At 40.8% G+C, this 26,646-nt stretch overlaps 1 protein-coding gene across 1 annotated transcript in view; it reads right to left on the bottom strand.

The window, feature by feature from the left end:
• The window catches only part of ARID5B (AT-rich interaction domain 5B), a 180,130-nt gene that overhangs the window by 145,541 nt on the left and 7,943 nt on the right, over window positions 1–26,646 (bottom strand). Inside the window, exon 3 of the mRNA XM_003993966.6 lies at window positions 2,668–2,893. Coding sequence (XP_003994015.2) covers window positions 2,668–2,893 — 226 coding nt within the window. The remainder of the gene's footprint in view (window positions 1–2,667; window positions 2,894–26,646) is intronic.

Here is a 26,646-nt window from a genome sequence, read left to right as displayed (position 1 = left end):
AAGAACAATGAGGAGTTGGAAGTGTTCTACAGAAGGAAAAACCTAATAAGTGTGTGAACTTCCATTAACAATGTGGTATTGGAAGTGGTTTCAGTGTGGCCAAGAGAAAGAGAGATAAGAAAACCACTGTGCAGAAAGAAAAGTACAGACAACAAATATTTTGATGTTGCAGACAGAGAAAGGAAGAGGTTGAAGAGAAAGTTGCTGGGACAGGAATGCGTACAGCAAATGACACCCCCTATCTCCCCAATATAAATCCTAACAATGTAGACTTGTAAACCTTAGATCAGGCAGATAATGGAAACTCATTACATTAAGGAAAGTTTTTGTTTCTCTTTCCACATTATTACAACACAGTGTGCATTCCAATTACAAAAGCTATTTGTCTCAAATTCCCCACAGTTCATACCAACTGAGTAGAATTTCAAGGCCCCAAATTCTATCCTTAAAGGGGTATTTTACATTAAAAAACAAAGAAAGGAAAAGTACATGGTGTTTCTTGTTCACCAGAGGAGAGCCTCCCAATCAAATCTCCTGTTGATTATTTTCCCTTCTTCAGCACTAATTGTAGTGCTGTTCCCAAATGAGACCAAAAAAAAAAAAAAAAAAAAAAAAATTAGAATCACCTAGAAAGTCTTTTATCAGTACACATTCCTTGGCCTTGTCTCAATCTCACTGAATGAAGAATTTGGGGAAGCTGGACTTAGCAATCAGTATTATTTTCAAAATTCCCCTGGTGAGTCTAATGAACAGCTAGAGTTAAAACACCAGTAAGTAATTTGAATATTCACCATAAATCAATTTCTTCTGAAATCAGTTATTAAAAAATAGGTCATGGACATTTTTTAGAATTCACTAAGATCAAACCCTCTAAATCTTTTGTTAGAATTAAGAGATTGAGTTTCTTTTCATATTCATTAATAAACTATCAATTTTAAACAGAAAACAGTTCCACTATAAATACTCTTGTTTATATGTGCAACAAGAAGCTTAACCATCTACACATCCTTTTGTCCCCTGTGGGTTTCCTGTTTAGTTTTTTATTAGTAACAGTATATTCCATAACTAAAAAAAAAAAAATCAAACGAACAAAAGAAACATTTTAATGTTAAGGAAAACATAAGACAATAGCAATACAACTTAGATCATACATTAGGAAAAGAATACAACAGATGTATTATTATTCAGCATTAGCACAGGTCAGAAGACTGGTCATTTGTGTGTTCATAAAATTGGGACGTGTAACAGAATATATAGGAAGTTTAAGAAATCAATTTATTGGCTTTAAAATAAAACCACCAGATTAAATAATTTTCTCTAAATGTACACATGACAGGCCGCCATGTCCAAAATATTACTGCCTGACATCTACCAAAAGATGACAGGAAACTGTTGGTCATTGATTCAAACTGCAAGAAAATATTAATATGAGTCCCAAAGCACAGTACAACTCATCACAAATCAGAATCGCATGAAAGACAGTTACTGTTGTTATGTAGTGTCTTTATGCCAATTAAATAAATCGTCTAGGTTTGTCGTAATAGTTAAATCCTAGGTTAAAAAAAAAAACAGGAAGTTGTCACATTAAGGCATAAAATAGGGCTATGAAAATCAGCATTGTGCCAGAATGAAAGAAAAAGATGCCTTAATATGTTAAAAGTGAAGTTCCTCTTTGCCTAAAGAGGAAATAACGAGTCTAAATCAGAGGTCAACAACTTTGGTCTTGAGCAATGTTAGAAGAGTAAGTCACTGAATGCCAGAGGGACGTACAAACAAGAGGAAAAAAAAAAAAAAACAAAACACAAGAAAAGGGCACAGAAAGGCACTGGAGAAGAAACTGTTAAGAAAAAGCAATAGAATTAATTATGGAGCCCCTCCTATATACCAGTCATCACGGTCCGAAACCCTTTGTATCTTACATCTCAGTGACCCTGTAAAGTTCTCATATTTTTCACATAGGGAAACTGAGGCTAGGAGGTTAAACAAATTGCCCAGAAAACACGGCTAATAAGCAGGAGAGTCAGGATTCGAACACTAATTAGAATAACTACTCCAAATCTCAAGTTCTCCTTTAAACTCATAGTGGAATAAGGGAGGGAAGGAAAGAAAAAAATACGTTCATGGTGATCTCCGAATGCTAAAAGCCCAGGGAAACCTACGCCATGAGTCGCCAACCAGTGGCTTCCCCGCATTGACACTGCTCTCCTGCTCCACATGAAGTCACTCGCCTCTCTTCCTCACTTCATTTTCCACCCAACATGAAAACATGAAATTCTGACATGGTATTAATAGATGTCATACTATCTACTTAGAACAAATATTTAAACTCTTCACTAGTTCTATTTCAGGTGTCCTAGTTAAGTCTCACGCCTTGACACCACGTGGAAGCTGCCTAAGGTCACGTGTGCTATCCCCCAGGTTCTAGCACAGGGCTCCACGTCAAGAAGGCCCTGTGATCTGGCAGGTTAACACCCATCCCTTACACACCCAGACTACGTGCCCATAAGGTGTTCCGAGGACCCTTTGAGGCTAAAGAAATTTTATATGTAAAATTATATATATGGCAGGATTTCCAGAAAAGTCTATGACCAAAAAAAAAAAAAAAAAAAAAAAGTAGGTTACTGTATCCGCCCACATGTTAGATTTGGAAGTACAAATTCTATTTACCAAGGTCAGCCTTTTCCTTGAGAACGTCTTTGAAGTTGAGCCCACTGTTGAGGGTTGACTGCCTGTACTTGAGCAGGGCTTCTTTCTGTCCATTCCTTCCCAAGGCCTCGGTTTTCACCGATCCAGCCTGGAGGCCACACCTCCACTTGGAGAAATCGGAATGTACCCACTTGACCAGGTCTTCAAGCTTCACGATTACCTTTTCGGAAACAGCAATGACTTCATCCTACAAGAGGTGGTCAGGGGAGAACAAAACTATTATTGGTGGTTGAGAGGCAAATGACAAATTTTCAACAAAGCCCATCTGAAATACCATTTGAGTGGTTTAGCCCTACACGAGCAAACAGTGTGTTTTTTGGTGACAGAGTATCTTTAATAGCTCGCTTCATTTCAATGGGTTTTCACTGCTAGCTGTCTAGCTGAAAAATATTTTTTAAGATATATTTGTTATATGATTAGAGCAGTAATTCTGATAGCTATTTTTAATGCTAGCTGCCAAAGCCCATGCTGCCTATCTGACCACTCAGGTGAAAGCTAATTTTTAGGTGCAGTTAATTGCAAAAGTAAAAAGCGAGAACTAGGTGACTAATGGTTAGCCTGTCTCTATATAAATGGTCTAAGTAAATCTGGGATTCTTGGAACTCTGACTCACCCCCAAATTCCTATGTTTATGGTACATTTTCCCTTGGCTTATACACAAATATTGAATTTAACTTTTGTCCTAAAAATTAAATAAAACTGTGATGTAATCCCAAAAGAAATACTTCATAAATGTTATGTGCTTCCCACTGAAAGAAACTTACACATTCTCATGTTTCTTAAAAACTTTGTAAGTTGAGAAATGAACTGATTTTTTTTCTTTTAATACATATGGGGTAAGAAGAAAGAGGGTGAGTGAGGAGAAAGCCTTTGAATCTAAGAAAAGTAGTTGAAACTTAAGTTTCTCCTATGGATCATAAATTTGAATTTTAAGCATCCCTAATTGCTTCCAGGAAACAACCAACTTTTCTGACTCAGAATTAATCTAGCAAGATATTTAATAGAGATCCATCCATGGAGCAAAGGAAGGCCTCTCCTACCCAAGGATTCCTTGGAAAAAAGCTTAAGAAGATCATCTCACTGGGTTTTAAGTTAAATTATTTGAAGCATTTGACATTTCAACTTGAACTGACTTCTTTCATTTCTTTTACTTCACATTTCTGAAGAAAAGCTTAGCTGTGAAAACCCCTAAGCTTACAAAATCTTAGAAATATTTTTGACAAACAACAACAGGAAGATGTCTCTAAGCTATTAAACAAAAGGAATTCACAAGTGATTTTGGCTAATTTTGCTGTTAAACATGACTCTTTCCTACTTCCCGCCCCCCACCTCCACACACACACACACACACACACACACACACACACACACACACACAGTACTGCACACGTTACTCCAAAGCAAACAAAAAAGGGTTTATTAAGATAAGCTTCACACAATGAGAAACCCTGGATTTCATTTTTAAAAATGTTTTAAGGTAGGATCTAAAATTTCACTTTTCCTCATCCAGTTCCAAGCTGCTTCTGAGAACAAAGTTTGTTAGGCAGCAGCAAAATAAATACTCTATCAAAAATGAAAAGTAAAACTTTCGTAATGGAGTCCTTTCTCTTATCATGATTAAATATGAACTTCCCCTGAATGGGACCCAAAGTGGAAACTGTTTTTATCCTTTGCTCCTGAAAAAAAAAATTCAATACTTTATAAACAATGGGGCATATTACAAAGTACCATTTCAATGGATGATTTCACTCAGATTCACTACACCATCCTCTTGAAATAAAAGATCTGTAGTTGTCACGCATTTTATAGCTATTACATGGTGATTATTAAATGTCAGAATGAAAATTCAGGCTGGATATTGTTTCAAAGCATATGGGAACAGCTTCTGGACAGGGCACACCAGAAATCAAGTTTAGAATATACTGAAAATAATTAAGTATCATGGTATAGAAGACTCAACATTGGCAAAGATGGAATTTGGCAACAATGTTACCAAATATGGTTCCTTAGAAGAGACAAGTTTGGAGATGAGTGTTATTTTCAAATAGCGCTATGATCAAATGATTATCATGTCAATTACCAGTTGCTTCAGATCTTTTCCAAGAAATGGCATGACTAGCGCTGGCTGGCTTACAACGCCCGCCAAACAAACAGTTTATTAACCAAGAGAAAATACAATCCTTATGATGTCATTGATGAATAAACCCATCTTTCAAGATTCAGTCTATAGATTTTATTCTCCCTCCTTTTCTCTCTCTCAGAAACAGACTTTATGAATATACACATATATATAAAAACAAATGCAGGAATTCACATAAACACACATAAGCCATAAACCCAAGTTTGGATTAATTGTGAAACCACCAGTATGTTTTACTGTGGATTCACAGAGAAACTGGCCCTGCAACATTGTCAAATGCCAGGATTTAGAAGGAAATCTGATAAGCGGAGGAGGGGGAAGCAGCAGACCAGCCCAAAAAACAAAACAGCTAACATATATATAGAAAATGTCTCAGGAAACATTGCTTTGTACACACAATGGCATAAATCACATGTTCGTATTTACTATTCTGAGCAAGCTTTGACTAAAGTTCTTAATACACGCCGTTCTCGGGCAAGCCTCTATGTCTAAGAAAAGAATTTCAATAAGCTCATCTCATGATTACATTAGCTCTCTGCAAACCGAGAATTAGCACTGGATAAATATTGCTGATTTACTCTAATACAACACAAAAGGAACACAAAGAAATACACTTTGTTATTCTATTAATGTACCTTGGCTTTTCAATTAACCCAGTTCCCGATCAATATTTATGTAGGCTGTGTTGAGACGTATCGGAGCCCATATCCCCTTTCATCATTGTTTTAAACGGCTTGTTTCTGTAATTTGGATTTTGTGTCTACCACTGTATAAAAAACAGCTTTTTGAATCACGGAATCCTCTATGTCAGAGGAAAGGATCTAGTCATGAATTAGCCTGCCTGTGTATTGCTGGCCTCTGCACATGTTCTAAAAACCGGAAAACTTTGCACAAGGTATCCAGACGTCCATCTTTTCATAAAATGAAATCAAATAGTAAAATAAAATGATATCTCTGCCAAAACAAACAAACAAAAACGTCCCCCCCAAACAGTTGGAAGTGGTTGCTTTCTTTAGATAAGATGCGAGATCTCGAGTTGACCACTGACCCCATCACTCCCTGTTGCCTTACCTGCCTGGCCCCCCGGACAGCCAATCAACATTTAAACTTGCACACCCTGATTTATTCCACCTCCTTCATTTTATGACATATCCTCATACCAACTTCCAATAGAACTTAGACAAAAACCCAGGTTTCCTATCTGCCCACAGAGTATTCATCCTGGACTCAGGAGCCTTCTGCCTGGGTTTCAATCCCAGGTCTGCAATTTATTCACCGTGGAACACTGAGAAACTTCTTTAACCTCCCCATGCTTCAAGATTTTGTATGTATGTAGAAAAAAAGGATAATAATACTATTTACCTCTTATGGTAATTTTGAGGATTAAATGGGCTAACATAAATGAGTGGTACGTCAGTATTAACTCCCATTTTCATTGTCCTGAGTCCTTGCAGAGATGAGTTCAGATGGCTCACGGGTAAACTTTACATATATATATATATATATATATATATATATATATATATATATATATATATATATGTTACTCATTGCTTATTTATTTTTGTGGTAACTTTTCATTTATGGGAAAGTGGTACTGGTTTTCCATTTACAGGAGATTTAGAATGTTTCCTCTTTAAATAAATTTAAGTTAAAAAATAGGTCAATTTGAACTAAACCATTAAGTAAACACAGGACATGTGGGTACAGCCAAAAAAAAAAGTCAAGATGCATGAAAATTACTGAAATTTGGGACAGTGTATTGTGTCAGTGGTTCTCAAAGTGTAGTCCAGGAACCCTGGGTAATCCCCCAGATTATTTCAGGTAGTCCATAGAATCAAAACAAAGATCATAATAATACTAAGACATTACTTGCTTTTTGCAGTCTTATTCTCTTTCAAGTGTATAGTGGGGTTTTCCAGAGACTATATGACATACGGTAAGGCAAGAGAGTAAATACAGAAGCAGATATGAGAATCCAGCTGTCTCTATTAAGCTAGACAGTAAAGAGCTTATAAAAATGTAAAACAATGCCACTGTTTTTTTTTTGTTTTTGAAAATATGGTTAATTTCCATAAAAATGTGGCAAATATATATAATGGGTTTATATTGCTGTTCTTATTTTTTAAATTAGCTTACAGTAAAATTTCCTGTTTTGATGTATAGTTCTATGACTTTTACCACATGGCAACCACTGATCTGTTCTCGCTATCTTTTTTCTCTTTTCCAAATGTCGTATAAATTGAATCATACCATCTGAAATCTTTTGAGATTACTTCTTTCACTCAGAATAATTCCTCTGAGATCCATCCATGTTGCTGTATGTATCAATAGCTTGTTCCTTTTCACTGCTGAGTAGTATCTCATGATATGGATGTGTCCCAAAATTATTCATCCATTCGCCCATTGAGGGACACTGGGTTGTTTTCAACTTTGTGAATTACAAATAGAGCTGCTATAACCAGATGGTTTTGTGTGTGTGTGTGTGTGTGCGTGTGTGTGTGTGCGTGTGTGTGTGTGTGTGTGTGTGAACATACATTTTCAATTCTCTAGAATAAATACTTGGGAGAGGAACTGCTGGGTAAGTGTATATCTAATTTTGTAGAAACCATTTTCCAGAGTGGCTTTACCATTTTGCATTCCCACCAGCAATGGATGAGATTTCCAGTTGCTTCTCATCCTTGCCAGCCCTTGATACTGGGTTTGTTAATTAACTTATTATTGCTATCATAATATAAATGCAGTGGCTTCTCATTTTAAGTTTTCATTTCCCTAATGACTAATGATGTTGAACATCTTTTCAGGTGTTAATTTTTCATCCGTATATCCTTTTTGGTGAAGTGTGGGTTGAGGTCTTCAGGCTCATTTCTCAAATTGGGCTGTTTATTTTCTGACTATTGAGTTTTGAGAATTCTTGTATGTACTGAATACAGGTCTTTTGTCTGATATGTGTTTTGGAAATATTTTCTCCCATTCTGTAGCTGTCTTCCCATTCTTTTAATTGTGTAGTCAACAAAACAAAAGTTTTAAATTTTGGCTAAGTCCAATCGATCAGCTGTTTTATTTGAATCGTGGCTTTGCTGTTGCACCTATGAACTCTTTGCCTAATCCTGGGTCACAAAGAGCTTCTATGTTTTCTTCCCAAAGTTGTATAGAAGTATGATCCATTTTGACTTAATCTTGAATAAAGTTTGAGATTCAGCTTAACATTCAGGGTTGTTGTTTTTTTGGTTCTTTTTTACATATAGATGTCATTTTATTTTTAGTTTTCAATAAGTTACCAAGAATTTTTAAGTTATTTCTAGTTTTGGCTTACAATGCAGTAAATATTAATAGATATAACCCACATAAACAAAAGCTCTTCGGCGTCCTCAGTAATTTGAGTGCAAAAGGTCTTGAGTCCAAAAACTTTGAGAACCATTGTGTTGTATCGTGAAACCAAGACCTTTTCTTATTCTTTGGTTTCTTTGACCTCTTAGTGGCATTTGATAATGAACAACCCTACCTTTGATGAAACTCATCCTCTTATTAAGAACTGTGAAGAGTCTAAGATTTTACTCTACTTTCAATCTTACAAGTTGTCCTGCCACAGTTCCATGGATGCTGGCAGAGGACACAAGACTCCTGGTCAGAGACAAACAATGGTTTATTGCTTACAGCAATAGCTGCAGTGAAAGGATCGTGTTTGTGTTGCTTCTTCAATACCTAATTCCCAAAATGAGATGCCAAGAGAGCTAGATGATACCTGCACAGGCAGTGGGATGCATTATAGGAGTGAGACCCTGAGCAGAGGGAACCCAAATCTTTAATACTGGGCAGTGATTATGCCTGCCCTCTGTGCTGGAGACACTAGCTCTGTCTTCCAAGGCTGTTCATTACATAAGCATCCTTGAAAGGGAAGTCCAGAACAGTCAGTGGCTCTGCTCACGAGATGTACAAAAACTCAGTGGATCCAGGAAGAACACCTACCCAGCATCTACCACCTATACATTGCTTTGCTTTGTTCAATTTTTCTTCTTCCTTTTTCCATCTCCCTACTGGGAAAATGTAGGAAACATATATCCTTAGATGCAGTCTGGGTCTAGATCTTCTTTCTCTGCATATTCTCCATGGGAATTCCAATATTTACCTTTAAGCCTTGACTACTTTCCAGTTTGGTTCCAAAAATTCATCTAGATTCCAGCCCCGTGTTGTCAATTTAGATGTCTCAGAATGAGCTCAAGCTCAGTGGAACTCCACAGCCCATTTGACTTATTGTAAGAAAAGATCTTAGCTGACACAAGGGAAATTTAACATCCCCCAACTGTGGCTAGCTTTCCCCCAATATCTATTCCTCCTTCATTCTTTTGTAATAAACTGCTAAATTGCTGGGCACAGAATAAACACATCATTTTCCTGCTTCCCTTATAGCCAGGTGCAGCCATATGACCAAGTTCTGACCGAAAAAAAAAAATGAGTATTAGTGGTGTGTGCAACTTCCAAGTCATGCCCTTAAAAGGGAATGGATATGCCTTTGGACCATACACATGAGGACAAATCTCTCAGGGGAAAAAGACAGAAAGGAGGTGCCCAGAGTTGGGTCTCTGGACCACCTCATGGAGCACAACCACCACACTAGCCCTGAACCATTTACCTGTAGGCTGTGATATGAGAGAGATTTGAACTCCCAACTTATCTAAGCCACTTATCTAATTCTACGTCTCTCTCACACACAGAGAAACCTCTATCTTTATGACTATATCATTCCTCAGAAGAGAGAAAATGAATGCAACCTTCCGTATAACACTATGAGGTAACCAATAACCAATCACTGCTTAGGAGAACAATATTCAGCTATGTTAATAAAGCTTAAAGGATTATGAACACATAAGTGTAATATAGAGGGGTTGGCAGGGGGAGGATGGAATGAGAACAAGAAAACACAGCATATTCAACTCAATCTTCCCCAAACATCCTAGATTTTTAAAATATTCATTGTAGCAATTGAAATGCGATAAACGGGAATGCAAGCATACCAACAGGTGATGTTAGCTAAATAAATCGTGAAACCAAAATAATAGTCCAACTGGTTCCCCAAGAGTGGGCTATTTTCAACTAGATAGAAGTTAAAAATGAAGAAAAACTGTTAAATGTTAACATTGAGAAAGACCAGTGCAAGCACATCAGCTTGTGCCCTAACCATTGTGCTAGGCCTGTGTGCCCATGGTGTGCAAGGGGCAGAAGGTGCCACCACTGGGCCTGGCTGGGTTGGCCACTCTCATGCTTTCAAGCCCCGCTCAGATAACTGTCATTCTAGGCACCTACTTGTCTGGCCGATCACTCTCCCAGTTAGGCATTAATGTGCTCCACGAACAGGACACCTACAGGGTGAGTAAAAAGGTTTCACTCTACAGGCACGTGGTTGCCAGTCAGAGGTCCGAGAAAGTCAGGCAGGACAGAATGGTAATGTGGGTCGACAAGATGAAGTGTTCACTGGCCAGCCGTAAAATGAGAAAAATGAAGACCACGCAGCCAACATTTCATGAAGCTCAATTTGCTAGATTTCAAGGACTATCTCTGTACCAGTTAGGGTCCCAGTGGGAAATAGATAGAATACTTGTGTAATGATAATCCAAGGAAGATTTTAGGAAGCGACTAATGACAAAGGTGTTGGTGGGATGTAAAGGAACCTCGAGAGAGATCGTACAGGAACTTGGGCTTAGGGCAGGTCAATTATCATCACGTCTCGGCCAAAGGGTCAAAGTGGGAGTGAATGATTACCAAAATCAGAGCAGACCCTTCTCCCGGTGGCAGTGACTCTTCTTAGAAGGACACTTACAGCCTGCAGGAAGCTCACAGGATAAGAACAGGGAGTAAATACATGTCTCCCCCACTCCTGTCCCTGTCCTGGCAGGGAACCTCTAAGGCCAAACCCCACTGGAAGCCACAGGGCCCAGGAGCCCTGTTACTGGAGTCACACCAGGGAAAGACACAGGGAAGACAGCAGAGAAGAGGAAGCAGTGCTGATCTAGAGGGGCCCCTGCACACTCTTTCCACTTAATACTGTATCCCTCCTCCTTTCATCTGGTGTTAGAATATCCATTTTTCCTCAGAAATGAGGATGACAATAGATGGTAGCAGTTGTTTTTTAATGTCCTGAGTAGACAAAATAAAATTATATCAACACTCAGTTGGTCCCTGAACTGGGAATTACTGTTCTTATTACCTCTGACATAATGTTAAATCTTTATTAGGCACCAGTATTTGATGCTGAATCATGGAATTCTATTCTCTACAGTCAATGCCTGCATCGCAGAAACTTTTTAGTGGCAGGTACCTTTGCTTAATTTCTACTTCTCTTGTACTTCCCAAGGAACCAAGGACTGTGCTGTGCCTAAAGCAGACAAAAAATACCGATTTTAATGGAAACCATCTCTGGATGTTCCATGTTGGGAGAAACTAAGGGATACTTAGAAAGCACAGCCTTCTGAGTCTGGCTGACCCAGATTCAAACACAGTTGTACTAGGTTGAATGTCCACATTAAGCTTGAGACATAACATCATCTTGCCAAGGTCTCATCTGAAAAATTGGGCGGGGCTCCTGGTTGGCTCAGTCAGTGGAACATGTGACCCTTGATCTCAGAGTCATGAATTCGAGTCCCACGTTGGTTATACAGATTACATTAAAAAAAAGAAAACAAAAACAAAAACAACCTAAAAAATGGGGGAAAATAAGATTAAAAAAAAACCCTCCCCTCACTGGGTCATAAGGATGTTGAAGTTATCACAGTACAATGGTCAACACAGAGTAGGCATTCAAGAAATAATGGCTATTACTATTATTACATTGTGTCACTGTGACTGAAAATGAGGGCGTGAGAGTGAGCAGTATTAATATGTCACCTGTGTATTCCTCACTCCTCTTAATTCTTTGGGAACAATGATACCCCTGTGGCTACGGCTGGCTACCTCCAAGGGGAGTTAGGGCAAAAAGCAGTTACTAGTGTCTGGGATTCTAAGTCATTCTCCTCATTCCTTGAGGAATAGAACACTCTAAAATGCTTTACTTTGTCCAGACACTAATCCGTGAATTTAGCAGACATACTCTCTTCTAATCTCTGCAAAGACTATCTGAGGTAGGTGTTCCCAGGCCCATTTTAGAGACGAGAAAACTGATGTGGAACCAGAAATCAGATTTGGCAGCACCCTTGTCTCCCTGGCAAACTGGTCCCCATAGCCCTTTCAGTAGTAATACTCCATCCATGCTACTCCCACCTGGGACAAGGGCACTCACCCCTAACAGTGTCCTGGGAGGTCAAGGGGGTGGGATTTAAAGTCATTTTGCAACAAAAGGGATTTTAATTTTTGATTTGTATTGTGTTCTTGTCCCCAAAGTAAGATGGCAGAAATTGCCATTCATGTGTTATTTAAAAATGCAAAGAATTTTCTGTTGTCTGAGTGATGAAGATATCTTCTCAAGTATGTGCTAAGGTTTCGTTTGACTCCCTGAACATGATGAAATGGATTTGCCATGGAGGCTCATTAGTGTATTGGGCTCCAATTTCCCAAGCCAGCCCCTTCTCTTCCAACCTCCCCCTCCTTCCCACCAGACATTGGGGTGAAGCTTGTGGCTCAGTGAACTTTGGAAAGCCATCCTGGCACAATTAGAGGGAGTCAGCAAACAGAAGACTGCTCTGAGGTGTGATTTGTCAGATGTAATGCGACCATCCTTCATGGTATAGCCAAAGGCATTTGCGTATCAAACAAGTAATTCAAAAATCCTAAATATTTTATGTTCCTAAATACATTTTTAATACACACTAATCTAAAACCTGTTAGGCTGCAGCCTGCTCCCTGACCAGAAGCCCATCTCTAAAGAAAGCACCAGAAATATCATCTCATTAATTCTCAGTTTCACTTCTTTCCTTTTGGATTTACCACATAGGTGTTTTTTTTTTCCTCCCTAAGATGAAAAACCATTTACACGAAAAGCAAGAAGATGCATCCCAGTGTCCTAGATATTTCATCTCTAAACAAGCAAGTATCTGATATCCACTGAAGATGTGTGAAGTCAGGGGTTGAGCCTGCCACCTTTCCTTTGGCCAAATAGGGTGTTTACTCCACAGTCTATTTTTTTAACTACTTTCAGGTTGCCATGATAAAAACTAGCTTGGCACTCATGTTCTTAGCTCTGGCCATTAAAACATAAGCAAAAGGAGATAAATGAGCCCAATTCCAGTGTTAAAGTTCAGGTAAGTTACCTAGAAGAACATTCTATAAAAGCAAAACTAATAGCAATAAACCCAAACCCAACTACCACCCAACACAGGTGATCTAATATGCCGAATGACTCCAGACCATTCCTTTGACATCTCCTGATCTTTTTCCACCTAGTTTTACAGGCACATTGTCTCCTGCCCAGGTACACAGTTCAACAGAGCCTCTACTTCAGAAAGACCCTAATAGGAGGAAGGGAAAAAACCCTTTGCCCCTGTTGGTATATGCAAACCACGGTGGAAGCTGTCTGAATTCTTCAGGGTTTTGGTGATCTGGCATGGAGTCTTGATATACTGCTGTCATTAATGAGAAGAGCAGTCTTCTCAGAGAAGCACCAAGAGCCTTATGCCTATTTAGAATGCTTTAATGTAGAAACCAAGTAAATCTTCCTGTTTTGTGTAGCCTCTATTTAAACATAAACATATGATTTAGACATGTTCCCTCTTGTTAAACATTTTTTTTGCTCTGTTCACTTAGCGCAGTTCACATTATTATCCTTACATGTCCAATGGCAGTGGAATAATTTGAGACCCACAGCTTTATTTAATAATGTAATTATCCTATATTGGATTACTTAAAGGGGCTTTGTATTTTTAAGTTCTAGTTTTTCCTATACTGGTGATATGCTCTGCCGTGGTAAATGATTCAGGCTTCAATCAAAAGCTCTAAACTCAGTTTGGAAAAATATTGAGTGTTTTTGAATAAGCCAGGATTAATGCAAGAGCCAATTTGCAACCACAGTGGGTGACCTTTCTACTCCTGTTCAAAGCCGGTGGTGTGGAGGCCGGCACAGAGGACAGAGCCAAGCAACTATAACAGCCTGATTCCAACTACTTTGCCACCTCAGGCAGGTTGTATAAACTGGAGAATGAAGCCCGAGTTTTCTTCAAGGTAAGCTTTCTGAAGCCTGCATAGTCTTCCATGACTTCTGGTACCCAGCACGCTCCTGAGTGCAATGAGGAAGTGAATGAATGCATGAATAAATGAATGGACGAATGAATGCTTCTGGGCATTCTGACAAAACAGTTGCAGAAGGGAATACAGAAGGAACCATCCTTGCCACCTTCATGGGAGTATTCACAAGCTGAGCACACTGGGTTATGGTCAGGAGAGATTTTGTTAGAGCTTTTCCCTAACTCAACTCAATCTGATCCAATTAACCTGTGTTGACTCTGCTCTGTGCCAAGCACTGGGCTGAGTACCAGCCACGGAAAGATGAGGAGGAAGAAGACACTGGTGCTGCCCTTCAGAAACCCACAGTGCCCAGGGCCTCCTGTTCTCGCCTAAGAAGTGAAGGTTCTTCCCTTTTTAGTCCTTTGCCAGAGAATCCATGTATTCTTCCATTGTCAGTGTTCTGTGCATCTACACTGAGCTGTGCTGGGTACTAGAACAGCTGGGGAAGAAGCCCCTGACTCATGGATGCCAGTTTTGGGGGTGGGTAGACAGTAAACAATAGCCCTCAGCTAAACGTGATTTATTTGAGAAACTGTCATAAGTTATTTCATTCATTTTCATTCATTCAACAAATATTTAATGAGCACCAACTATGTGTCAGGCATTGGGGTTATAGTCAGAAATAACACAGACAAAACCCCCTACTTTCCTGGAGCCTACAGTGATTAAGTATGGTGTGTAGTGTATGGTGTGTATGGGGTGTGTGTGTGTGTGTGTGTGTGTGTGCACGCGTGTGTGTTAGGGAGAGAGAGGGGTGGGGCAGAAGAGCTAGATAATAAACAAAATAGGAAGTAAAAAACCTAGAAGAGGCAATAATGAAAGACAAGGGGTGGAACCGGGGATGATTTCAAATTGAGTGGTTGGGGAGTTCTCTCTGCTGAGACCCTAAGGAATAGAAGGAGCTAGCAAGGTTAGGAGGTGAGAGGAGGAGGGAGAAGAACCCAGGACATTGCATGCAGAAGAAACAGAGGATACACAGGCACTGGGGGGAACATGGTGAAATGTCAAACTAAAGGTTAAACACACACACACACACACACACACACACACACACACACAAAACACAGTTGCGTGCTTCTAAATTTGAATCCAGATTCCTTTTCTCCAAGTTTCCAGTAGGTTTAGCATGGAAGCTGCATTATAAATCAATTTCCATTGTTAAAAATTGACCAAAATTTTCTTTATGCCACCTTTTCCTCAAAACTTTAATGCCTACATATGTATGGGTTTTCTTGTTTTGTTTTTTTTTTTAATAATTTTTTTTCAACGTTTATTTATTTTCGGGACAGAGAGAGACAGAGCATGAACGGGGGAGGGGCAGAGAGAGAGGGAGACACAGAATCGGAAACAGGCTCCAGGCTCTGAGCCATCAGCCCAGAGCCTGACGCGGGGCTCGAACTCATGGACCGCGAGATCGTGACCTGGTTGAAGTCAGACGCTTAACCGACTGCGCCACCCAGGAGCCCCGGGTTTTCTTGTTTTTAAAAAAATGTTTACTTATTTTCAGAGACAGAGAGTGGGGGAAAGGGCAGAGAGAGAGAGAGAGAGAGAGAGAGAGAGAGAGAGAGAATCCCAAGCAGGCTCTGTGCTGTCAGTGCAGAGCCCAATATAGGGTTCAACCTCATGCACCGTATGATCATAACTTGAGCAGAAATCAAGAGTCTGATGCTCAACTGACTGAGCCACCCAAGTGTCCCTGTTTTTTTTGTTTTTATTTTTGTTTTTTGTTTTTGTTTTTGTTTTTTTTAAGTAGGCTTCACACCCAGTGCAGAGCCCAACACAGGGCTTGAGCTCAGGACCTTGAGATCAAGACCTGGGCTGAGATCAAGAGTTTTGATGCTTAACAGACTCAGCCACCCAGGAACCCCTCCATTTGTATGTTTTGAACACTGTGTTGAAAACAAAGTTGCATCCTCCATGAAAGTTTTTCCATGAAATAGCTGATTTCCACAGAATTTACAAGATGCAAGTCTCTGACATATGCACAGGGTTGAAGGGTAGCTAGAACATGTTCATCTCCTGTAGACACACGTTAGAGACACAAACTGGGACAACAATCCCTCTCATTTGGGTGTTTACATGGACATATACCAACTTAATTTAATGCCCATCCTCAACCACTGTGCATGAAGCATACCTATTTTCTTAGGCAGTAAGGAGCCTGTTTAATTATACCAGCTATAGGGGCCTCCTTCCCCTTCCCTCTGCAGACTTATCATCACACCAGACACAATGCCCTTTCCAGCAAAACTCTCCAAATTCACTGATCAAGATGTTAGGTTTAAGAAAGACCCAATATGGCTTGTTGACATGCTCTAAGACTAACAAATCTTTAAAAGATTAAAGCAATCTGCTGTCTACCATGTATGCCTTCTATAATTAAATGCCCAGAAGAGCGAGGAGGTGTTTGGAAGGAGCCACCCGGGGAGAATACGTAATAAGAGCTAGACAGGGTAAGAAGAATATCCTTCAACCCTCATTGACTAGCCTCATGCTAAAATGACTGGTTCCATCGTTGATGGCTAATCTGGCTCCCAATGATGCCCACCTCCCAGATTTATGCCCTTGAGTAATCCTCTTCCCAAGAGTGTGGGCTGCACATCAGCTGACAAACAGAATTAGGCAAAGGTGATGCATATCATTTCTGTGATTAGGTTACAAAAGGACTGTGGCCTCTGTTCCACTTGCCCACTGAGAGGAAAGTCAGCTGCCATGTTGGGAACTGGTCCATGGAGAAGCCCATGTGGCACAGCAAGAACCTGAGGGGGGCCCAGCCAACTGCCAGCAAGGAATGAGGCCCTCAGGCAAACAGCCCTCAAGGCCCTGAGGCCTCAACATGCAAGTGAGTGAGCTCAGAAGTAGGTCTTACCTCAGTGAGCTCTGAGATGAGTATAGCCCAGGCGGGATCTGCAACAGCTTTGAGAACCACCCCCCAAGCCCACCCTCTCCCTCCGCCCCACACCCCCAGCCAGAGGCACCCAACTGAGCCTCGCCCAGACTCCTGATCTACAGAAATGCTAAATAATACATATAATAAATGATGTTTGAAGACACAAAATTTGGGGTAACTTATTATACAACAATGGATAACTGGCACACTAATCTTTAATATGGGATACATTCACGCATTTTTGTGTGATCATGAAATACAGTCAGTGAAACAAACTGCTTAAATACCAATTTTCACTATGCCTGAAAATTAAACTAATTTCTGCCAAGAAGTGGTAAAAGGCTACACGCAACTGCCTAAATCTTGACACAACTGACCATATGAGAGATCTTTTCTTTTTGGGGAGTACCCACAGAAATTTCTAAGAAAACTACTTAACAATATGAGCATACCTTTCTGGATGGAAGGGGCAAAGCAAAAGATAATCTTACTAAGTAAGTTGCTAACTTTGTTTTATCTCCTCTAAGCAAGTAGAGGGAGAAGGGCCGATATTACTCGTCTTGTTAGCACCCCCACAGAACTGTGGGTATAATAATAAATACTGGGTGAATTGAATCGAATAAAAATTTGCAGTCAAAAGGCCTCTGTTTAAAAATAGAACTGTTTTTCAAGAGCAGTACTGTATTACATCCTTAGCTACCAGAGAAGCCCAAGCCTTGTCTCTCTTTTCCTTCTCCCACCTTTTCTAGATTCATCTTTTAAAGGCCCTTGACACAGCTGACCAGTTAGAATTCTGTCACCTATAAGCACAATCTGCAGGTCCTGTAGACGTACAATCCTCCAATCCTCATGGCCAAGATGTGGCTTCTCTTTGCTTAAAAAGAGAAACAAACAAACAAACAAAAAGGGCAGAAAAAAATTAAGGCCAAAAAAATATTAAGGCAACTGAGAATCTCAATATTCTGACATGCTGAGAATGTTTTCGCTCTGCTGCTTAGAGGGGTCATTTAAGGAATTCGGGGGGTCAGGAATGATTTGAACACCTGCTTGGCTGTCTATTGAATTACTGATCTATAACATCAAAAATGTGGAGTGAGAAACAGGACCTATAACTGTAAAGACAAAAACCCAGAGCCTGTTGATAATTTTAAAAGACACTACCATTTATGTGACTCATACAATTTGCATTAGGAAAAACATCTTCAGCCTTTTTACTCAATCTTTTTTGCCTGCCCAGATAGTTGGGGATGCGTATTTTACAACCCAATGCATTGTTGCTGAACACACATTCAGCTCCCAGGAGCACAAAACACAATTAGACTATTATGGAGAATATTCACAAGAAACAGAATGGAACAGATTATTTCACTTAAGACACACAGAATTCAATTATTTTCTGTATTTATAACCCATGTACACTCGATTTTGGAATAATTTGGTGAGGAGACGGAGTACTACATCAGGGTTTCCATCTGAATTCTAGTAATCTGATATACACTGTGGGATTAACCCAAAGCAAAAGGATTTAATGGCCCAGCAGGCAGTCTCTATTTTGAAGATCCTTCGTCTGAGATCCCCCAGCCATTTTGGCTGGGACCCCTTTCCCTTCCCTTCGCATCCTTTTGCTGATGTGTTTTTGCTTTTTAACAGAACCTTGCCTTGCACATTTTAAAGATGTGTGTGAGAATACACTTGCTATCACCACCACCACAGGAGGAGGAGGGAGAGGAGGCATCTAGGAGGTGAAACACATTTTTAAATTGGGAGGGAGGTGGTTAAGAATGGGAAATAGGAGAGGCTTTTTGTTTTTTTAATGAAGGGAAAGTGAGAGTACTTAAAATAAATTCAAAGTTGTGCACATTCAGTAGATCAACACTAGTCTTCTGGAGGTGGCATTGTGGAGGGGGAGGAACCTGAGAAGCAGCAGGTTTGAACTTCCGTTGGTGTACCAATATGGAACATCTAGAATGCAGATTTTGTCTCTTGACACCATCACTCTCCCACCTCATCCTATTTTGTTGTGGCTGATGGAATAGATGCTCCCTCAAGGTCCTTTAAGACCTAAATGGTACAGAACAGAATGGAGATCTGACTGGAAACCTCAAACATGGATCAAAAGCTCTGCACCGAAACAGAAAAGTCTCAGGATAGATGGGAATCCAGGAAGTTTAACTCTATGCAAATTGACAGTTTTTTCAATTATCATTTTCATACAATAGTAGTCCAACGGCTCAACCAATAAGTTACCTATTAATAAGCTATTAACAATCTAGCACCATGACAGTCTTCACTGAGACAATAATGTTAGGATTTGGCCCTTGACCAGCAAGGGTGGGGTCGATAGCTAGCATCTGCGAAAGGCCTAGGAGAAGCCAGGCCATGGTTTGGTGCTCTGTGCCCACATAAATTTCATTTGAGATTCACAGTCCAGCAAGCTGAACCCATTTTACAGATAAAGAAACAGAGACCCAGAGAGATTAACTAAGTGGATGACACCCAGCTCCTAACTGGCAAAGTAAGTATTCATATTTGGTTCTCTCACGCTTCCAGACTATGAGTTTATATTCTAACCAGAAAAATCAAATGCACATGTGAAATTATTAATCAGAACTGCCTTCAGATTCCAGTCAAGTCTGACCTGCTAGACCCCCTGAAGTCTGGCCTCAGTCTACCTTATTTTCCACTAAACCCTTGCCCTCTTGCCCAGCTCAGACCATATCTGATATTGCTATGTCCTCCCTACCCGCCTACAGCTTTTTCTGCCAAGGATGTCCCCTTCTGTCCCCCTCACTCCTCAAAAATCTTTTTCTGTGAAAGCCTTGGTTATTTTCAAGGGCCTGCTCACAAGCTTCCCTCCTCTGGGGTACTTTCAGCATGGCTACTGGTGGCCATGCTCCCTGTCACACACACTTTTCACAGCCAGTGCCTGCACCCTTAGGACTTACTATGGGCACCAACACAGAGCCCTGGTGTCTTGGCACAACCAGTCCTTCCATCCCTCCAGACCCTGGAACTCTGGCTAGAGAGAATGGTGAGGACTTGGTCTACTGGCTCTCCCCTCGTCTTTCCTTTGCTGCCCCTTTAGGACCAGTAGGTTCCTTTTGCTTTATTTACAGAAAATGGACCAAATACAAGAAAAGTTTAAAAACTGTAACAATCCAAAGCTTTGCTCTAGAGAGTGCAAGGTGGCAGTCTGGGAAACGGGGGACACGTCTAGACTGAAGACATGTTTTGTTTGGCCCACAGTGTTTTTGAAAGTTGGACCAAACCGCCAACTAAACTTACATGAAAATCTGGATTTCTGACACTTCTCTTGAAAAATGGAGAGATCTGGCAATATGAAATGACATTCCTGCCCAGCAGTGATCGGCAGGATGAGAGAGGCACGATTCAAAGGAGCCACGTGCTCCCTGCTTCCCTCAAGCACAATATTTTCTCCCAGACCTGGCTCATTCCACCTCATCTTGCCTGCCTGGCCTGGTGGGCACTTACACAAGTGCATGAGCTCTAGGTCCCTTTCTTCTCTACACAGTGGAAGACATCATGGAGGAGGTGGCTTTTGAACAGGGCCTTGAAAGATGGCCTTTTACTTCACTGGGGGATGCCTCAGTGAGTTCTACACCCTTTTTCTAAGACTGCCTGTGTTAGTAGTTCGTTTCTAATACAGTTCCTCCAATTGTCAGCAGGATGCCATGCCGTTTTTGCCATCTGTGTTTTGGAATCAAGACACCTCAAGTTCCCATTCTGGGAACTTACCTGATGAAGGAGTTTAGAAACCTCCACAAGTCACCTAACCTCTCAGTTTGCTCTTCTGGAAAATGGAGATGACATTACATTCTACCTCATAGCATTATCATCGTAAGAAGTAAATAAAAGGTCACATATGAAAACCATAACCATACAGTTTACTATTACCTTTACTAATATCATTTTAGGGGCACTTGAGTGGCCCTGTCAGTTGAGTGTCTGACTTAGGCTCAGGTCGTCATCTCGCGGTCGTGAGTTCGAGCCCTATATTGGGTTCGCTGCTGTCAGCACAGAACCTGTTTCAGATCCTCTGTCTCCCTCTCTCCCTCCCTCCCCTGCTTGCACTCACTCTCAAAAATAAATAAAAACATTAAATATATATATATATATATATATATATATATATATATATATATATATATTTAGACCAGGGGTCAGGCAAACATTTTCTGCAAAAGGGCCAGATAGTAAGTATGTTCGGCTCTGTACATCACATGGTCTTTATCACAACTGCTGAATTCTGTCACTACAATATGAAAGCTGCCAGAGACGATTTGCAAACAACTGGGTGTGGCTGTGTGCCAATAAAACTTTATTCACAAAACAGGCAGCTGACCAGATTGACCTTAGTTTGCTGACCCCTGTTTTCGATACCCCCACAGCCAGCCAGTGTAAATCAGCTCTGAAGATGCTAGGTAGGTGTCTCACTGATATCTAGAATAGAAAAATAGGTGCCTCCAGTGGGCATCAGTGACCATCTCTAATCTGTTTACTGGATTCACCAAGATTAGGCTCAGCCCAGAAATCATCCTGCAGGGACTCTGCACATCGTGGCAAGAAACCTCTTCCCAATCTTCATTAGAATCTCTCTAGACCTGAGTTCAAATGTTATTTTTTCCAAAATGCCTTCATAAAGCTTCCCAATGAGATCGGCACCCCTGTCACATGTCCATATATTTTCACTTCATCACACTCACCTTGCCACACAATCACCCATGACTTGTGATTATTTGATTGATTACGTACTCCCCACCTGACAGGAAGCTCCGTGAAGGCAGGATCTGCCTGGTTTCTTTCCCACCTCTGTCCCGCCAGGGCCTGTGCTGGCCTGCACACAGAAGGCACTCTGGAGGGACGGAGCCTGAGTCTCCTCTCCTGTGAAATGTGCAAGAGGCACCACATGCCTGCCTTGGGGGGCATGGGATTTAAGGAGCCCTTTTAAACGTTTTATTCCTCAAGTGCACAGTATTATTATGAGTCATCTGTGTATCAGTCAACTGCCAATTTGCACGTTCCTAGAGAGCAGGATAGAAGCTTTCAAGAGTTTTATACTGAACAAATAAATGAAGGACTAAAATAAACAATGTTCATGAAGGCCTAATTGGAGAATAGGTCAGTAAATGATGAAAGTCCCAACATTAGTCCCTCAATATATTCTAAAGTGATAGGGGACACGAAGGTCAGAGTCCTGGTAGAATCGAGGACATCCAGGTTTCAATCCTGGCTCTGAGTCTTAACTGTATGCGACCCTAGGCAAGTCACTTAACCTCCCTGGCCTCAGTTGCCTCATCTATAAAGTATGAAATGCTACAATACAACCAACCTTAGAGAATTTCTTTGAGAATTAAATGAGCATTTAATTTACATACCAAGATATATGCAATGCCTGACACTAATAGCTAGTCGATAAACAAAAAATGTAACTTCATTGAAAACACCATGGGTAAAATTTTTGCAGATGGTTTTGAAAAACAGTAAGTTGGGGCATTTTCTCTGGAATGTGCAGAAGAGAAACCTTTAGGAGAAAATGTATGAATAGGGTTTTAAGATGATGGAGATGGGTTTCCTCCATTTTGGAAACCTCAATCAAGTTGCTTTTCCCTCCTTACTATGAAAGAATGAGTAAGCTCTATGAGAACAGAAATCTATTTCTCTGGAATGTGCAGAAGAGAAACCTTTAGGAGAAAATGTATGAATAGGGTTCTAAGATGATGGAGATGGGTTTCCTCCATTTTGGAAACCTCAATCAAGTTGCTTTCCCCTCCTTACTATGAGAGAATGAGTAAGCTCTATGAGAACAGAAATCTGTATCTGTGTATTAGTCAACTCTCATATCCCCATTGTAGAGACATGACACATAGTAGGGATGCAATAAACATTTCTGAATGAAAGAAACCATCCATGAATATCAGATGTAGCAGGAATGCCAATTCCATTTATCACCAAGAGTGCCATCTTGGCAAAGCTTTTCTTAAGCCAGTATAAATGTTACCATCAGAGGGCCCTCCTAAATTCAGGAAAGAATGAGGAAATGAAGGTAAGGTCTAGAGGGGAGTGTGAATATCCAGCCTAGTTTCTGTGTCATCACTGACCCTTGGGTAAGTATCTTGGCATTAAAGTCCATACTGTCATTAGTGATTTTATGAGTGATATACCACAGAGCCATCATCTCCTGGTATAAGACAGGCCGCTCGAATGACCCGCCCTGAATACACCCATGGGAAACTCTTGCCTACTTTCCTCAGAGTACAACCTTAAGAGAGCAGTCCTTCCTCAAAGCAGGAGACCTGCTGTGCCTGAGGGCGCAGGCTTCTAGTTCTACTTGTCACTCACAAACTCTGAGCATGTGGCCAAGATTTTCCTGGGCCTTTCTGTGTCCATTGAATAAAGGGGGCTAGACTCGCTCTCTTGAACGTTCTGCAAGTCGATAAGATGTCCATGACAAATCAGACATGAGCCTTTTTCTTAGATGACCATGGAAAGTCTTCCTGATCCTCTTTATCAACAAAGACAAGGGACGTCCAGCCAGTCACGCCTAAAACCAAACATGTCTGTGAAGATGGCAGATCCAGAGAGACCAGCCGCACCTACGGATCTGCCAACGTTCCAGCCAGAAGGATTCTTGAGAATCTGAGAATGTTCTTAGCAACCTTCTCCACCTCTGAACCCTTTACCCCATGTCAGAGATCTTCATTCTACAATGCAAATTTCCAACCAGAATGTCCCCAAAGCTGGGTGGTCATGGAGGAAAAACATCTAAACCTGAGTCTGTTGTTGGGGAAAGTCACCTGAGTCTGTTGTTGGGGAAAGTCAGAGAAGAAGGCAATGAGGAAGAACATTTTTATTCGCTGGCATACTATCTGGATAGTTTGTTTTTGTCCAGTGGTACCCTAAGCTGAGCTCGAACCAGATGATGGTGAGCAAAGCTTGGACTAAAGGGAAAACAGCATTCTGTCAAAATGATTTCCAACTCCATGTTCCACAGGGGGCTTGGGGCAGGCCCAGGGACAAGGAACTGGTGATAACTTGGCCTGTTATCTCTGTAGCATGGAAGACTTCCCATGTGGGGGTAAAAACAAAACAAAAACCACACGTCCATATCCGTATGTACATACACACTTCAATGAATATGTATATGTACATGTACATATTTTTAAAACATATTCCTCCCTTAAGAAGAATACACAGAATTAGCAAATTTAAATTATTTGCACTTAGTTCTTTGTCTCCAGTTATACTGTGTTCTTTTGTGCTGGTAAAACAACATGGGCTTTAATTAGCAAATATCTGTAAATAATTTACTTGCTTTTCAAATACAGCAGAACAATGGGGTCAATTTTCACATACATTTACCCAGCATGCATCTTGGGTCTTAAGCCAGACTCTCCCATTGTTCAATAACTATATCAAGCTGTCCAACTCCTGCTGCCTCCCTGGTGGCGGGTGGGGGTAGGGGGCCAGACACCCAAGTTCCAGTAGCAACATCCCATTTTCCAAGACCCCAGAAGGCAAGCACAGAGCGTTGTCCAGCCCAAGCTACAACACACACTTACAATCTCTAACCCTGGGGCCTGCTGCAAGGAACGTGGAGGTGTGCCAAGAGCAAGGGGCATTTCATGGCAGCAGGATGCAGGTGCTCCACAGCCCTGCTGCCTCCGACCCCTGACAGCGTGAGCCCCAAAACGTAAGGCGCGACATCTGAGGCCTATGAATCACAGCCTCGTGTAGGCTCTGCAGGGTTAAAGCTGGGCACCACACATGCAGTGCAAAGAAAGATGTTAAATCAAATGAGAATGACTGCTCCAAGACTGGAGGCACTATTATTTTGAATAAGATTGAAAAGGCCAGAAAAAGCAATTCAAAAACATTTCAATTATGTATTTCCCAGAACTACATCTTTGAGCAACTAATGCAAATGTTACCACCACAATAAAACTTCTTCCCACATAAAAGCATATAAAACAGGTTGAACAGCATATACTTTATATATCATATGCATATTTTTGACTATTAATAAAAAATTCAAAATCTATGTATGCTTTACTCTCCTAAGCAATACAGTAATTATGATTAAGGGACAGGCAGCACAAAAAGAACCAATTTATCTTCTCGTGCTCAGGAATACTATTGTGTAACTAAGCAACTAAAGACAAAATATGGTCTAATTAATTCACTCCTATGCTTATTTAAAAGACACAATTAGAACATTTTTATTTTCCAGCCTGCACAGTAGCTCAACATGCTTGAGGGTGTAGAAAGCAAAGCCTATTATTCTCAAAGACAAGAGTTTAATGTTTAGTGCCACTGATCAGGCTTGGAACTCAATGCTGGGGAGGAGGGGGGGGGGTGTTCCGCAGCCTGGGTGTGCTCCGAGTCACGAAAAAGGAAAGGTAAGGTGGGGGCAAAGATGTCCGTGGGGCCACTAGCTTGACTAGTAACACATGGCCTCTCCTCCATTTTCCTCACCGTGGGCCAAGAATGGAGACAGGGCTGTGAACTTGATGGTCACGTGGGTAAGGACATACACTACCGTGCGTCTATTTATACAGCCACAGAGATTCTATAGAAAATTCATGTAATTAAACCACACGTCCTCGTCTGTGTGATAAATGTCAAATATCCATCTTTGACGCTGCTAACAGTGCATCTGATTTTAAAAGCAGAATTAATTTACGCGTGTGTGCTACAGATTGATGCCATTAGCATGATTCTAAAGCACCCTTTCAGTAATAATCATCATCTGCATGCTTGAAATGTGTTGTGGATACGGATGCTCACAGGCCAGGATGTGATCCGTGCTTCTGAAGGCCAAGGTCCGGGTTCTAATCTCCAGTGGGCCGGCAAAGATCACGGTGTGGCTGGAAAAAGCCATCCATGCCTGTGCAAGGGCATGGGAGCAAATTTTTCGAGAAATGCAAGAAACCCACGACCACCTCTCTGAGAAGCCAATGAATCCTTCATCCAACAACCGATAAATTTGTTTGAAATTTCTTTAAAAGCCAAACCAAAGGGTAATCACAGGCTACAATATTATTCTGAGTGGAAGATGGCAAACATCCAACTACCCTGGCTATAATAAATGACACGCAAATACATTTGATTTGAGCAATTATATTCTGGATATCGGTTAAAACCAGACTTTGATAAATGGGCTTGCATCATGTATCACTAGATGCCGCTACGAACAATGGTATGCTTGATTCATAATTAATAACCAAGTATTTACATGTATGGACTCATGTACTTCATAAAAATAACATTTCCTTAGTATGTGCCTGACACTCTAAATGTCAAGGGAGGTTTTAATTGCTTACAATTTTGACTCACCATCAAACACTGGCCTAGTTAAGACCATCAGTCTGAAAAACATGCTGGCTGGAAGTAGCTGCAACCACACTCAGGTGAGGAGGGACTGTTCCCCTCAAGTCCAGTCTTTGCTCAGAGTGCCACCCTACAGCCCTGACTTTTTATGGGCTGAGGGCCGAAGGTTGGAAAAGTATTCAAATGGATAGAGATGCTGGCTCTTAGCCTCATCATCCAGTCCCAAATAGGCACCGATTTCTTTGGTGAGTACACCTCAAGAAAATCCTGTACGCTGTTTCACATCCTCGGTGCAAGACAACCGTGGATTTTAGAAGAGAAATAAAAAGTGTGAGATGGGGTGCTGCAGCTG

This window comes from Felis catus, chromosome D2 (genome assembly GCF_018350175.1).
Source record: "Felis catus isolate Fca126 chromosome D2, F.catus_Fca126_mat1.0, whole genome shotgun sequence".
NCBI lineage: Eukaryota > Metazoa > Chordata > Mammalia > Carnivora > Felidae > Felis > Felis catus.
This window is presented reverse-complemented; position numbering and strand designations above follow the sequence as displayed.